Consider the following 15,319-nt stretch of genomic DNA (forward strand, 5'->3'; position numbering starts at 1 on the left):
TGCATGTAAAAATTGCTTTATTAAATAATGACTTAGATGAAGAAATATATATGGAATAACCCAAAGGGTTTGTGATACCAGGTCATGAGAACAAAATTTGTAAAGTAGTTAAATGTCTTTATGAACCAAAACAAGCACCTTAACAATGATATAAGAAGTTTGACAATGTGTTGATGTCAAAGTAGGGTCGTAACCTTCCAATGTAATTGTGATGCAAGTTTACCGTTAATTGGTGAACTTGTGGTTGCATGTATGTGGCTTCAAGTTTTAGTACGGCCTCCTACGTGCGACATTGAGGCTACAAAGCAACTGAAGCCGCACAACAACTTCATTATAACATCTATAGACAAGTAATAGTGCAACCGCGAGCGCACCGACATTCGTGCATCTTCAACTATAGTTCCCCTATGTGAGACATAGCACAAGCGCCACAGATGCAATGTTGGATTCAATTGTGACTATCAAACACAACGAAAATACAAAATGAAAGGATCAATTGGAGGTCATATATATTTTTTGAATACGATTACCCTCTTGCAACGGTATCGTTATTTTCGTTACTTTTGAAAATGGCTCCTTCAATTCAAGGGTCCAATGCTTGCAACTTCAAGCTAAATATTAATTGCTAAAACCGAAAGTACAACATACACAGATAAAATCCCTAAGCCCTTTTTGACGAAGGAATACTTTAGTTTAGAGAGAGAAACAAAAAAGGTGGAAAAGAGATGAGAGAGGCTCTCTCAACAAAAACTTAAAAAATCATATACTTTCTCGCTACAAACCCAGGCCCTTTCAAGACTACCTATCTTTGAATGATTCCTACCAAATGTACATATCTATTCGAGTCCTTTGTCTTGGATATATCTCTCTAACGATATTTCTAAAATACCCATATATATCTCTAATGATATTTCTAAAATACCCATCCTAATTCTCTTAGGACTATCTCATTTCAATACCCGCACATAAATACCCAAATACCTAAGTGCTTTCCACCCACAAAGGGAACCAATATGCATCCCATTGATAAAGAAGAATAAATGAGCACTCCCCAAAAATGGTCCAAACAGTGTCCGCTCCAAGAGTAAAAATCGACTATGGATGATCAAACCTGGGTTTTTAAAAACTCAAAACCCAAAACCAATTCTCCCTTTATTCTTTTTCTTTTTTCTGATTGTCCATGAGGTAAGTTAAATTTGGTTTTCAAATATACATTTCGCTCTGGTTGGAGTACACTATATACGCCTGTAAGTAATTGGTATGGCAGGAAAAAGGAAAAAGTTTATATAAGGTTGCAACCTTGAAATGTAGAAATATAGATGCACCTAAAAAATTGATCGAAAAAGGTTGCTTTAATGTTGAAAATCCATCTGATCATCTCAACAACTAAAATGCATGAATATGAAAAATATATAAAAATTTGAATCCCTGAAATCGTGTATCTTACAGCGTAGTATCTAGACCGTACATTTTTAAGATTTTTATATTTTTATACATCTACTTGATTTTAACCATTTTTGGAGTTTAAAATTTTATAATTAGATATAAAAATAGATTTTGAGATAATCCTAAAATTGTTTTGCACCAAAATTACATGTTATTATAAAATTTGTAGGTGCGCCTTAATTGGATTGCTTAAGGCCGCAACCTTTTTAAAAAGCCCTTTCGAATATTTTATTTTATTTAATTTTTATTTTTATTTTTTTAAAAGGAAAAAAGAAGAAGCTAATTTGTAGGTAATTAGTTGTGTTTAAGGAAGGAGGTTCCATGGTACCCATCATCCTTGTAAATCTAATGTTGGATGATTGGAAAAAATCTGTACTTATTTTGATAAACTGTTGCAAACAAGAAAATGCTGAAGCTCCCTTCCACTTCTCTACTACAAAGTATAAAGATGCCCTCCAAAAACTATTGAATAATAGTCCGCAAAACATAGCTGGTAGACCATAGATATTATTAAAGAAACTTCGTCTATTCTAGTTCTTCAAGGTTTGTGAGAATTCAATCTGGAAATCTGACATGCGCCTTGTGTTTTTCCCTTTGAACCTAATCAATTCTTGCATTAGCTAGATTGCAGTATCATTTTTCGAGATTGAGTTTAAATCAGGTGAATTTGTTGCGGATTCCCTCGCATCGAGTATTGAGAGCATGTAGAACACCATATTTAGCCCTGTGATATGCATTTTGGGGTTAGCACTATCCTCAAGCCAAGCCAGGCATTGGAAACTTGAAAAGCTCACAAGACGCTACGTCTATGAGGGTTTCTCTATAATTAGAGAGTCAACAGACTGGTTTTGTACTTTAGGTATGAGAGACCTAAGCTTCAAAGATGGAGCCCACTGATGATACTGAGGTTAATTTAGCAATAATTTTTCAAAAATCATCCCTTTGGCCACTGATGATACTGAGGTTGTCTGGTACAAAAATTCTAAGATTACATACCTCCCTTTGGCCAAATAAGGTTATGCTTCAGTGATCTCTGCTTCTGCCATGAATCTTCAATGTATCTCCCCAACTAATTCAGTATTTCAAGAGCAGATATGCATCTTCAATGTATCTTCTCAACTAATTCAGGATTTCCAGAGCAGATAATATCTTACACATATTGGTTGGAAAAGTTGCCCTGATCTCAGCACTTGGTTAAAATTTCAGCACCAGTTCTAGTTATCAATATCGTGTGCTCAAACTGTGCAGCAGGGCTCCCATCAGCAGTAAGCGTTGTCCAATTATCATCCCATGTAATGGACTCAATGCTTCCCATTGTCAGTATGGGCTCTGCAAATATTCAATGTTAAAAGCTATAATACAACACAAGAAGGGAAACACACATTATTCATTACCAGAATCGTATTGACATATAAAAATGAAGGATGCATGTTTCATCTTCTAGGTTTTAAATGAGTGCGGTGGTAAGCATATGTAGAGGCCGAGAAAAATATTGCTTGGATGGATGTATGCTTATATAACAAGTCATTGATCCTTTGCCAAATCAGAAGTGTATGGTCAGAAAAGGCTGCAATTTGGTTGTAAGACTTTAAATGGTTTAAATACACCTACAGTCTGCAACCAAAACACAGCAAAATCTCGTGCACAAACATTTATAACTATATAATCCATCTGTTACTTTGGATAAATTTAATATAATGGAATATAAACCAAACCGTGATAGACCTTTTATTATATAAATTGCATTTTAAATTACACTGTTGCAAAAGTATTTTGCTAAAAATAGGTGATTTCGGATGAATGGAATACCTAAGAGGCCAACATCTCCAAGAGGGAAAGAAGAAAGAAGTAACAGAAAACAAAGAAATAAGAAAACAAAATTATTACCAGTTTCATATTATCCATATGCCCAAAGATACAAAAGAGAGGTATAGATTCCCTATTTTGAGGTTTTGTAGAGAGGTATATTGTAAAGACGCACATGCATTTCACAACAGGCTTGTCACTACAATTCTCTAACATGCTTGTCTTAAAAAGAGCAATATTATATGGGTGCAGTTGGCATATGGATGCATCCGTAGGTGTAGAGGTAAGGTGCATCTTCAAATTTTATCATGGTATATAATCAATTTTGATGCAAAATGTTCTTAGGATTATCTCAAAATCTATTTTTATATCTAATTATAAAATTTTAAATTTAAAAAATGGTTAAAATCAAGTAGATCTATAAACATATGAAAATCTTGAAAATAGACGGTGTAGATAATATGTTGTAAAATGCACTATTTCCGAGACTTAAAATCTTTTTATTTTTCATAGTCATACATCTCAATGTCAAGATGATCAATCAAAGGGTTTTTCAACATTAAAACAACCTTTTCTGATGGATTTTTGAGGGGCATCCGTAGTTCTACATTATAAGGTAGCATCCTTATATAAACTTTTTCCATATTATATTCATATATGAGGGAGAATAAATGGAAGTGTGACTTAAACATATGGCGTTAGATACAAAAGAAAGGTATAGATTCCCTACTTTCAGGTTTTGTAGAAAGGCATATTGTAAAGACATACATGCATCTCACAAACAGGCCTGTCACTACAATGCTCTACATGCTTATCTTAAAAAGAGCAATATTATATTCATATATGTGAGGGAGAATAAATAGGAATTTGACTTAAATTTCTCACCACTTTCATTTGTTCCCCCAAATTTCCTAAGATCTCTTCCCTCTCACTCCCCCTCTTTTAAACTGTCATCCCTAAAATCTCTTCACCTAATATGTGAGGGAGAATAAATAGGAATTTGACTTAAATTTCTCACCACTTTCATTTTTCCCCCCAAATTTCCTAAGATATCTTCCTCTCACTCCCTCTCTTTTAAACTGTCATCCCTAAAATCTCTTCACCAACAAATATCTTTTATTGTACTTAAATGCAATGATAAAGTTGCCAATAAGAAAACACATCTATCACTCAAAGAATCTCTTGTATGTATCACTACAATCCTAAATATTTAAAACTAATCCATTATGAAGAATGAGAAAAATAGAACCACATAAAAAAGAAAGATAACTTATGCTCCGTTTACGCCTGGGGAAGGAAAATATGTCAATCTTCTATGCAATTTGTATTTCAAAACATCTATGAACTTCATATAGAAATTAAAGAAAATAAAACATCTATATGGGCAGAAGATCTCCGTGAGCCTTTTCTGTTTTCATGGGCATGCATCATTCTTCTTCACGGTGGTAAACTTTATTTTTGTTTTGCCATGGTCAATAAGGTCGTCACCGCAGGAACTTCTTTCACAGTGGTGAAGATCACTGGAATTCCTTCCATTAGCTTGACTTTAATGTGGCTCCATTTCTTAAAGGAGGGTGAGGCCACATCATTTTGATGTGGCTTCTTATTCTTTTTCATTTATCACTTCATACAAGTTTCATCCCCTCTTCCTCCCATACAATATTAATCTTTTTATACATAAAAGTTTAAAGGGAGTCACTTGGCGAGAAACAAGGGGCATTTGAAGAAGGTGTTTTAACCACTGGGAATTTTGAAATATCAGGAACTAGAAACACTGGAATCCATGGCACCAATTTTTGGGATTTGTAATTTTGGTCTATCGACCATTTTTCAACTTGTGTCAATTGCTTGTGTCAATTTGAGATCCATTGAACTCTTCATCAACTTGACAAGACAACCAGAAAACAGCTATGAATAGAAAGATCTTTGAAGTGCAACTCGAAGTTCTTTTGACTCATTTCAGTGGGATCAATTGTATCCTAGGAGTGAGCTTGTAATGACCCAGTTGCATATCAGAATTTCCCGAGTCGGGGGTGTTTACCACTTCGAAGAAAGCGAGCTCTCGTGCCTCTAGATCCCAATACATCAGTCTCCCTAAATATCAAAACTACACCTAAGCTTTACTGGGCTATTTGGAAATTGAATTTCAGATTTTACACTTAAATTTGACTCTTGTTAAGCGAAGATTCAGTTAAATTTTGTTTTAAGGGATAAGTAACTAACAATCTAACAAAATATCCATTGAGGAAAAAAACGAGGGGAAAAGAAGAAGAAAAAGCCAATAATGCACAAATTTGTTATGCCTGTACGATAAAATGGGGTTCGAACCCCTTTAGAAAATAATTTGAAATGCTACTTTTTAGCAGTGTTGTACATAATATCATGATGTGGTTTGGGGCCCTCCAAAACCCCTAGCATTTACCGCCTTACATAAATAAGGTGCAAACCCATGAAAATTATTACTACAAAATTTAGAAAGGGCATTCTATGCTATAATTCTTCGCAAAATTAAGAATTTCCATAACATGTTAGCTTATAAAAATAATAGAACATGGAAGTTTTAAGAAAGGTTTGATAGAAAATTAAACAGCAATCAAAATAACATTAAATGACTTCAAAGTTAAATAAAACATTCATTTTTTAACTAAATTAATTGTTATTAAGGTATTTTTCATCTAATCTCTCAAAAGGACCACCAATGCAACACATACTTAACCTAGAATAAAAAACCCAAAAGAAACTAAAATGTCTGAAAGTATTCCAACCTGTTTAGGTTCTTATATAACCTGGACAGATTAGACACTCAAAGGTTTTACAGTGCAGAGAAGTAAAAAGATTTTCCAAAACGAAAGTTGGCCAAGTCAGAATCCACTATGGTTTCACTAGAATATATGTGATGTAATAAATGACTACATGTTGGGTAACGTTTGTGTAAGGTTGATGCCGTAAACAATCAATGTAAGGCACACCTCCAAATGATGTTGAAATATCTTTTAGTGTTGGAAATCCTTGTGATGGTCCAAAAATATTTTTTCATCTCTAATTATTAAATTTAAAGCTTCAAAATAGTATTAGATCTAGCAGATCTACAAACTCTTGAAAATCTTGATAATGGATGGTTTAGATATGATGTAAACAGCATCAAGGCATTGGCTGGAACATGCCTTTATTTTTTAATATGAAGTGGGAATGTTTCTGAAATTGCAATATTTATTAAGTTGGACATGTTGGGATTGTCTTATTTGTCAAGTATCATTTCAAAACTTGTCACTAAGGGGTAATTTTGGGTTGTGGTTTAAAGTCGAGGGTAAAATTAAGCGCTATAGATTTCCCATGCACTCAACAAGTTGAAGTACAAATAATGTTGTTGACTTGCTGCAAGTTCTATGAGTCAAAGAGTCAATAATGTAGAGATCCTATGCATGGGAATTTGATTACGCGAATGGGAACTTGTAACATAGGAATGAGGTTGCATGCAAGTTGATTTAATTGTATGGGCTATAGGGTATTATCATCATCGTCAAAGCCTTTTCCCAACTAATTGGAGTCAGCTACACAAATCTTGGTCAACCATTATACTTTATTAAGGACCATAACCTCAGTGAGGCCATAAGTCCCCATATATTTTCTCTCTACTTCTAACCATGTCCTTTTGGGTCTATGACTTGCCATTTTTTAGCCTTTCACTTGAACTAACTCGCACTTCCTAATAGGTGCTGGACTGGGTCTGCGCCACACATGGCTAGTCCACCTAAGTCTAACTCTCTTTCATCTTATCACCTATTGGTGCCACATCTAAATTTCTTCAAATTTATTCATTTCGAATTTTATCCCTTCTTGTCTTGCCTCTCATCCTTCTCAACATCCTCATCTCCACTACACTCATTCCATGGGTATTATTTCTCGACCGCCCAACATTTCACCCCATGGAGTAAAGTTGGTCTCATAGCTATCCTATAGAACTTGCCCTTTAGCTTCATTGGTATGCGACGATCACATAAAATTCCGGTTGCGCATCTCCATTTTGCCTACCTAGCTCTAATTCTATGTGCGACATCTTCTCCAATCTCTCCGTTTTCTTGGATTATCGACTCAAAATAACGAAAGTGCGCTCTATTTGGTATTTTTCGAACGTCAATCTTAACTACCTCTTTGTCTCTGCTCCTATAATTACTAAACTTGCATTCCATATACTCTTTCTTAGTCTGGCTAATTTTAAAACCTTTAGATTCTAGAGCATCCTCCAAAGTTATTTCGGGTCTCATTGATCAAAATTGTCATCTGCGAACAACATGCACTACAGAACCTCATCTTGTAGGTGCCTAATTAAATCGTCCATAACTAAACAAAGAGGTATGGGCTTAATGCTAACCCCTGATGTTTACCTATAGTCACTGAAAACTCAGTCGTCTCTCCACTAGTTGTTCATAGACTAGTTAGCACTCCATCGTACATATCTCTCACTAACTCGATGCAGTGTGTGGAGACTCCTTTCTTTTGCAACACCCACCAAATCAAATCTCGAGGTACTCTATCATAAGCTTTAGGTACTCTATCATAAGCTTTCTTTAGATCAATAAAGACCATGTGGAGGTCTTTTCCCTTCGTCCTAAACTTCTCAATCAGTTGCCTATGTAGCAAAATAGCCTCGGTTGTTGACCTCCCTAACATAGAACTGAATTGGTTTTCTGGTACACTTGTTTCATGCTTTAGTCGTAGCTCAATCACTATCTCCCAGAGCGTCATAGTGTGGCCCATAAGTTTGATCCCTTGATAGCTCGCATAATTCTATAGGTCTCCTTTGTTCTTGTAAATAAGTACCACAATACTTTTCCTCCATTCGACTGGTATTTTCTTCGTTCTCAACACCTTGTTGAACAGCTTGGTCAGCCAGTCAATACCAATCTCCCCTATGCACATCTAAACTTCTATCAGGAAACCATCTGGTCCTAAAGCCTTTCCTATCTTCATCATTTTCAAAGCTTCTTTCACTTCTGATATCCTAATTCTACGAATGTATTTATGACCTCCGTCCTTATTTATGCCAACTATTCCTTCTACTGTTATGTTCCCATTGTGATCATTTATAAAAATTTGAAAATAAACTCTCCACCTTTCGTTGACCTCTTCGTCATTCACCAAGACCCTTTGACCCTCACTCATAATGCATTTAATATAGTCTAGATCCCTACATTTTTTCCCTTATTTTTGCTAATTTGAAGACATTTTTTTCACCTTTTATTATTCCCAATTTACTATATAGATTATCATATGCCTTAAGTTTAGCCTTACTATTTGTTTAGTGCCTTTTTCAGCATTGTTATATTCTTCAAAGTTTTGATCATTTCTATTATACTGCCAAGTTTTATAACATGATCTTTTTTTGCTAATGGCCTTCTGAACCTCATCACTCCACCAACAAATTTCCTTATTGAAATTTCTTTTCCCTTTAGATTCTCCTAAAACTTCTTTTGCAACTTTCTTAATACAGTCAGCCATCTCATTTCACCTAACAATGACCTCATATTCAGAGTTCCATTTTTCTTCTTTAACTAAATTATCCCTAGTTGGTTTATATATATTGTACATTGTTGAAGCAGTTGTTGATGATTCTGATTAATAAAATTTCAATTTTCCTCCTACTTGGTGTAGAGAGAAAGTAAGATTGCCCAACAAGGGAGTTGGAGTTAGAAGGTTTCTACAAGGAATAATTGCATGATATAAGGCTGGAAAAATCCTTGTTCCTTTCCCTTTCTTGACAGTGATCAAGGAAGTTTTCCTCTTGTATATCAACCAGCAGGATCAACGAGTTGTTGCTGCATCGATCTTGGATCTCTGCTTTCCAGGTGCCAGTTTTGCACCATTTGGTATCAGAGCCAAGATACAGCATATGCAACCCAAAACTCAAAGTGTGCTTACTCACTAAGGCAATCTTGGACTCGATCAGTAATTGTTCACCTATACTGGCTCTTGTGGAATCACGATCTTACTATAGTATCGTTATTACCTGAAGTTTACATGAACATATTAAAACTTTTAGATACCTCTTGAATGCAAAAGTCCAGATGAAAGATTTGGGTTCCCTAAAGCATTATTTTGGTATTGAAGTGGACAGAACTGCTAATATTCATTTTCTACCAGCACAAGTACGCCTTAGACCTACTTTCTCGCAGTGGCATGAAATACTGCAAGGTCATGATCACTGCACCTATTCATCTGATACTTGGTGCAAAAGAAGGTGAATCGATTTCTGATCCACTGCAACACCGCAGCAGCATTGAATACTCCAGTATCTGATATTCATGCGACCAGACAATGCCTTTGCAGTGAGTCAGGTCTCCCAATATGTGCATGAACCATACTCATGTTGAAGTTGTGAAATACATACTTCACCATATTAAGCCAACAACAAGTGACATCCTATTACATACTCAAGAAGATATTTCTTCTGCTCCTCTCATTATTGTTGCATACTCTGCTGCTGATTAGGCTAGAGATCCAGAAATTCAGCGCTGCATATCTAGCTATTGTATCTTTCTGGTTTCATAGAGTAGTAAAAAAACAAGGTGTGTCGCTTTATCGAGCATGGAAGCAGAGTACCAATCTATGGAAGCAGTAACTGCTAAAGTATCTTGGATTCAGCATCTATTAAGGTCTAAACATTTCTCAATCACTGCCCTATTGTGATAGTTGTACCACAATTTCAATTTTTTGGATCCAGTCCATCATGGGAGTACTAAGCACATCGAAATAGAACAGCATTTCATAAGAGAAAAGATTAAAGATTAAGAAATTGGGGCAAAATTCATAGGTACTGAAAATCAATTTGCGGATATTTTCACCAGTGCATTCACATGGTATCGACATTGGTTTCTTAAAGCCAAGCTCTCCATGGTTCTAGCCATGGCACAGCTAGCAGGGGGCTATTAGCACTATTAGATGTCTTGTCCTTGTATGTAATATTCACTATTTTAATGCCTACTATTCAAGTAATATCCTCATGCACATAAGCGTACAAGGGTAAATATCTCTCAACCTAACACACACAAATATATATGTATATATATATATATATATATACACACACACACACATCAATAATGTTGGCCTCCACATCAATTGAGTGGAATGACCCAGCCACGCTGGCTTCCACGCCATTCTTCCTCTTCTTTTATTCTCTCGTCAATGAAGTTTCAATATCTTTCCCTCTTCTCCTTCGTATTTCCCTAATTTATGAAGTTTCACAGATTTCTAGCATATGCAAAATTAAGATTTGATCAATTCTGTGAACTAATTAACCAAAAACTCTTATGTGACTTTGATACCATAAACGCATTTGGTCATCTAAGGCTTCAAATGCCATAAAACATCAGTAATAAGGGATGGTGCTCAGAAATAAGCATGTCGATTTTGGTGACAACTACATTAGTCAATCAACCTAAAAAAATAATACATATTTGTTTATGTTGGTTGACATATACTAATTAACAGATTCCATGTATAGAAGTTGTAGATGGGTAATAGTTACTCCACTCATTTTCCAATATTTAAATGCTGATCAAGAGGTTGAACTATTATAATGACGCAATCATTTTAATAATTAATCGCATTTTATTGAAAGATATGTGCTCCTTGAATTTCAGTCAAATTATTACTCAATAAAATGGACAGCAACTTTAGAAATAAAAAGGACTGACCTATAGTGAATGTTTGGCCTTCCACCATGCATCCAGGTTTGTCATTACCTGCAATTTAATAATTCACTTGCATTAGAAAATTAAGAGGAGAAGTTACCTATAGAGATTGTCCAACCACAGTTAAATTTTGATAATCACAATAGTGCCTTTGGCCAAATTCGACTTAGTTTTCATAAAAGATAACCTCTCAAACGAGTACCTTTAGTGCTTATAGCAAATGCTGGGTTTGGGGTTAAAGGGTAAATCTTTTCAACTGTCTCCTTACAGGCCTTGTAATATTATATTACTATTTTTTTATTTATGATGATTTACTTTTTATCTTGAATTCTACATTATTTTTTTTTGAAGCTGACTATCTTGAATTCTACATTAATAGATACATGAAAGTATAAACAAAAAGTGCTATAATCTATCTTGAATTCTACATTAATAGATACATGAAAGTATAAACAAAAAGTGCTATATTTTTGTCTCTTTCCGGTAGGTATAGGTATTTTAACAAGAAAACACATAAACATCCAAGACAGCCCACTGACAAAATGGATCTACTTATTTGTTAGAGAAGCTTAATGGAAGGGTAGGGAGTTCTTTATCATAATTTTACACTAAAGGAGAACAGGAAGCTATAGTTGGTTCATGTACAAGTGGACATTTACTGCCTTTTTCCAGGAGCTGATGTCATGTCTACTTGATGGCTTCTAGGAACAAAGGCGAGCACAAGTGGTGTATCATAAAACTTTATGGACCACTAAAGTAGTATGTCTATCCTCAAAAATGTGTTCGTTCTGGTTTCAAGAAATGAACATCAATCCATAATTCAGAACCAAATGAAGTACAAACAAGCAAAAGAACAATAACAGAACTATTAAAACATCGGATACTCCTATTAGGCGAAGGTCACAACTCATTTATTATAGGGTTGGTTATTGCTAACATCACGAATATGGGTGACTGCCAATGGTTTGGGAGCTCATTAGCCATGTTAAATTGTTAATACGCATAAATCTATACATACTATTATCATATCATGAGAATATAATAAGTGCATGTTCTTATTTTGACTTAAAATGTAATATATGAATTCATTCAACCTAGTCATTCAACATTCTAGTTCCGTCATTAAAGAAAGAAAGACTTGCAAATTTTGTTTCCTTTAGGTAGGTTGGATAAGACCTCAGGATCTCATGTTGAAATGGTCAAAAAAAAAAATCACAAGTTATTCAATAAGAGAACCCTACAAATAATTAAGCAGGAATTTCATTCATCTACAATAGCAAGAAGGAAGTATTCTTTTTTTTTGGGTAAGTCAGTGGGGTAGAAGCCCCCCTACCCATTTTTTATTAATAAAAGAGCAGGTATTCACTACTCTACACATGCATCTATAACATATTGGATGACATTCCCCACTTCGACAAGGAAAAACAATCTAGCAGTGAGGCATTGAAGCAAAAAAAAGTGGTTATGTGGAATTCAAGGGAGTAACATATATATATATATATATATATATATATATATATATATATATATATATATATATATATATATATATATATATATATATATAATAACAATTTCTTCTTTGTTTTTGATCCTTAGAGTTCTATTAGTTGTACTAGTTGTTTTATCCGTCAGATTCTGAATAAATTTTTCCATTATTAGGTTGCGGTTGAGTGTTATCTGGACAGTCCTCTTTGACTACCTCTTACGTCTTCTAGACCTCAGCGGCTCTCCTGGCCTAAACGGTCAACTGACTGGGTGTCCTGAGCGTCTCTAACCTCAATTCTCGGACCAACTTTCTTTAATGGATTAATTTATTAAGTTTCTTAAGATAGACGAACTAGTAGTAACTGTTAGATCTCTAAAACAGGGTTGGCTCTGATATCAATTTTGCCGCAAGATCTACCCTACTACTTTTATAATAAATATGAAAAGATTACAGAGTTATATACGAATAATTGTTGTAAAATTGTAACATAGACGAGAAAAACAAATAGAATAATTAAAACAGGGAACCAAGATATATCGAATATGATCCAAGAAGTATGAGTATAATCGCAGATTTTGAATGTAAAAACAAACTTAAATTGCATAACTTACTGATTACAAATACAGAGACTTGCAAATCTCTTCCACTCAGAGGGATAACAAGAAGGTAAAGAAGATAGATTACATTCACACATTCTAAAAAGAAGTCATATGGAAGTTACCGACTTTGATGGTGTACAAGTGTCGATGACTGTAAAAGCCTAACCTACTGTCTACAGAATGAAAGAAGAAGGTGAGAAGAAAAGAGAGGAGAGAGAATATGAGAGAGCAGAGAGAATATGAAGAACTATGAGAGCTTGCTTCTTGATAAGGCTTGTTGCTCCTTGAAGCAGTCTGCCTTCTTCTTTTAGCAGAGTGGGTATTTATAGAGGATCGTTGGAGGAGAGCAAGTGGCTAGGATTGATTGCTTGGTGACGAAGGAAACTCTAGTGGCTGCTATTCGTTTGCTTGACGAAGAAGGAATGTGAAGATAAGATTCTTGCTGAAGAGGGGTACGTGGTTGGTGCAGAAGATAACTGGTTGTCGGTGATGGTGACGGATGGCGACATGGCGAATCTTAGGTGGTCTGTGTGAGCGGTACGTGCGAACAACAACGAAGGAGGAGGAGACACGTCAGGCGGGTGATTTGACCCGAAATTAGTCACATCGTTCAAGAGAATCTTTACTGTTGCAGATGTTTGTCTTTTTATGTAAGGGAAATATTTTTGTCGTAGCATTTGCTAATGGGATCTCATCTGATGGTTGAAGAAGGAATCTTTACTGTGCATGATATGACTCCAATTTAGTCAAATCAGCTACAGAGGAATATTTGATGTAGCTTGTCGTATCCTGTATGCAAAGTAAGGAACAAAACGAATCTTTGCAGCGAAAACGTCTTGTCTTTGGATGAGATGATATCGGGCCGAGCTACTCATCGGGTCTCTGACTAAAATCGTCTAGCAAAGGATTGTCAGATTGTACTGTCTCTTTTGATGTAACTGGTGCAGTAGTATCAGAGGCAAATATTTCGAAAAGATTTTGCTCTATTTCTTCTAATGTAGCATTAGGGTGTGATTGCTTCATTTTTTTCAGATAGGCCGAAAAAGTGGGTAAACTGACTGTATTATATGCTGGTGGGCTTAATACATTGGTTTGACGGGTTTTCGTTTCAGGGATAAGGAGGCAGGATCAGTACTGAAGATGTCCCACCATTTGATTTTGAGGGTTTTGCCAAGCTTGGGAATATACTCATAATTGCTCGTATTATTTTCAGAAATAGAGTAATCCCATTTGAGAATCCAGGGTATCGGATAGATTGCCATGAAATAAAGATGGAAATCTTCTAGGTCGGTACAAGTATTATATTGTGCAAATTTAGTCTGGAATGCCTGAAATTTATCAGGTAGAATTTGAGTCTGTGATCCCCATAGTAAGAACCAATGGCCAAACCAGTTTGGGAATCTTTCAAGGATGTGAAGTTTGAATTGTACATACCAGGAATGAGTATTATTGGGATTCTGGTAAAAGAACACTTTGTGCCATGCATTGATATATTCAGCATATTTATAGTATTTATATTGGAATTCAGGGTTTAATAATTTTTTCCCTTGAAGGGGATTGCATCCCCAATCATCATAAGAAAGTAGTTTTTTTTATTTGAAATTTAGAATAGGCATATACTTTAGTTGTGCCTTGGTAGAAATGGACTATTGAAACCGAACCGGTTTCCATGAGAATGGCTTCATACCATTCACGAGTTTTGATTCCATATGAAGGATTTAGATGGTTGATAAGATAAAGGGGAGCTATTTTATTTGGGTCAAGTTGTGCATGAGTATCAGAAATAGGTATGTCTGAGAGGAAGGCTGTGTCTACATAGACTGATTTGGCAGAGGTAAATGGTTTTTTATTTGGATATGTTGCCGGGGAAAACACCGGACATGGAGTTGGTATTGGACTTTGAGGAGGAGTTTGTAACAAGTACTCAGGTATATTTGAAGATATGAGAGGTGACATAGGTGTCAGGTTTAAAGAAGAATGGATCGGCATAAGAGGCCCAAACATATTGCTAGGTACTATTTCCATAGGTTGTTTTCCTTTTTTGGTATTTGAAGATTGAGGATTATTCATATTGTTATGCTTATTATCAAGAAAGAGTTGCAAACCGTAGGAGGAAAAGCCGTAGGATGAGATTGTATTGTCCTTAGTGTGCTAAGGATATGTACGGTCCCCCCTGCAAAAATTTACGGGTTAAAAAGTCAGGTAAAGAATTAGTAGAACCGTGAAGATGCTCAATAGAAAAATCAAAGGCAGATAAAATAGCCTGCCACCGGGCGAATATTTGT

At 35.3% G+C, this 15,319-nt stretch overlaps 1 protein-coding gene across 21 annotated transcripts in view; it reads right to left on the reverse strand.

The window, feature by feature from the left end:
* Positions 1 to 15,319, reverse strand: part of MAP1C (methionine aminopeptidase 1B) — a 70,169-nt gene continuing 54,850 nt past the window's right edge. For 13 of the 21 annotated variants that reach the window (XR_016045571.1, XR_016045576.1, XR_016045579.1 and 10 more), the window contains 3 exons: positions 10,950 to 10,997; positions 2,443 to 2,775; positions 1,803 to 2,170 (listed from right to left, as the gene is read on the reverse strand). Coding sequence is in view for 1 of the 21 variants with exons in the window: in XM_088853360.1 (XP_088709486.1) it covers positions 2,630 to 2,775; positions 10,950 to 10,997 (194 nt within the window). In the remaining 20 variants the exon portion in view is untranslated. Of the gene's footprint in view, positions 459 to 1,802; positions 2,171 to 2,219; positions 2,776 to 10,949; positions 10,998 to 15,319 lie in introns of those variants that run through there. The other 8 variants (XR_016045566.1, XR_016045569.1, XM_088853360.1 and 5 more) reach the window with 4 other exon arrangements.

The sequence above is a fragment of the Amborella trichopoda genome, chromosome 12, assembly GCF_054954075.1.
Source record: "Amborella trichopoda isolate Santa Cruz 75 chromosome 12, AtrichopodaSantaCruz75HAP2 v2.0, whole genome shotgun sequence".
Lineage (NCBI taxonomy): Eukaryota > Viridiplantae > Streptophyta > Magnoliopsida > Amborellales > Amborellaceae > Amborella > Amborella trichopoda.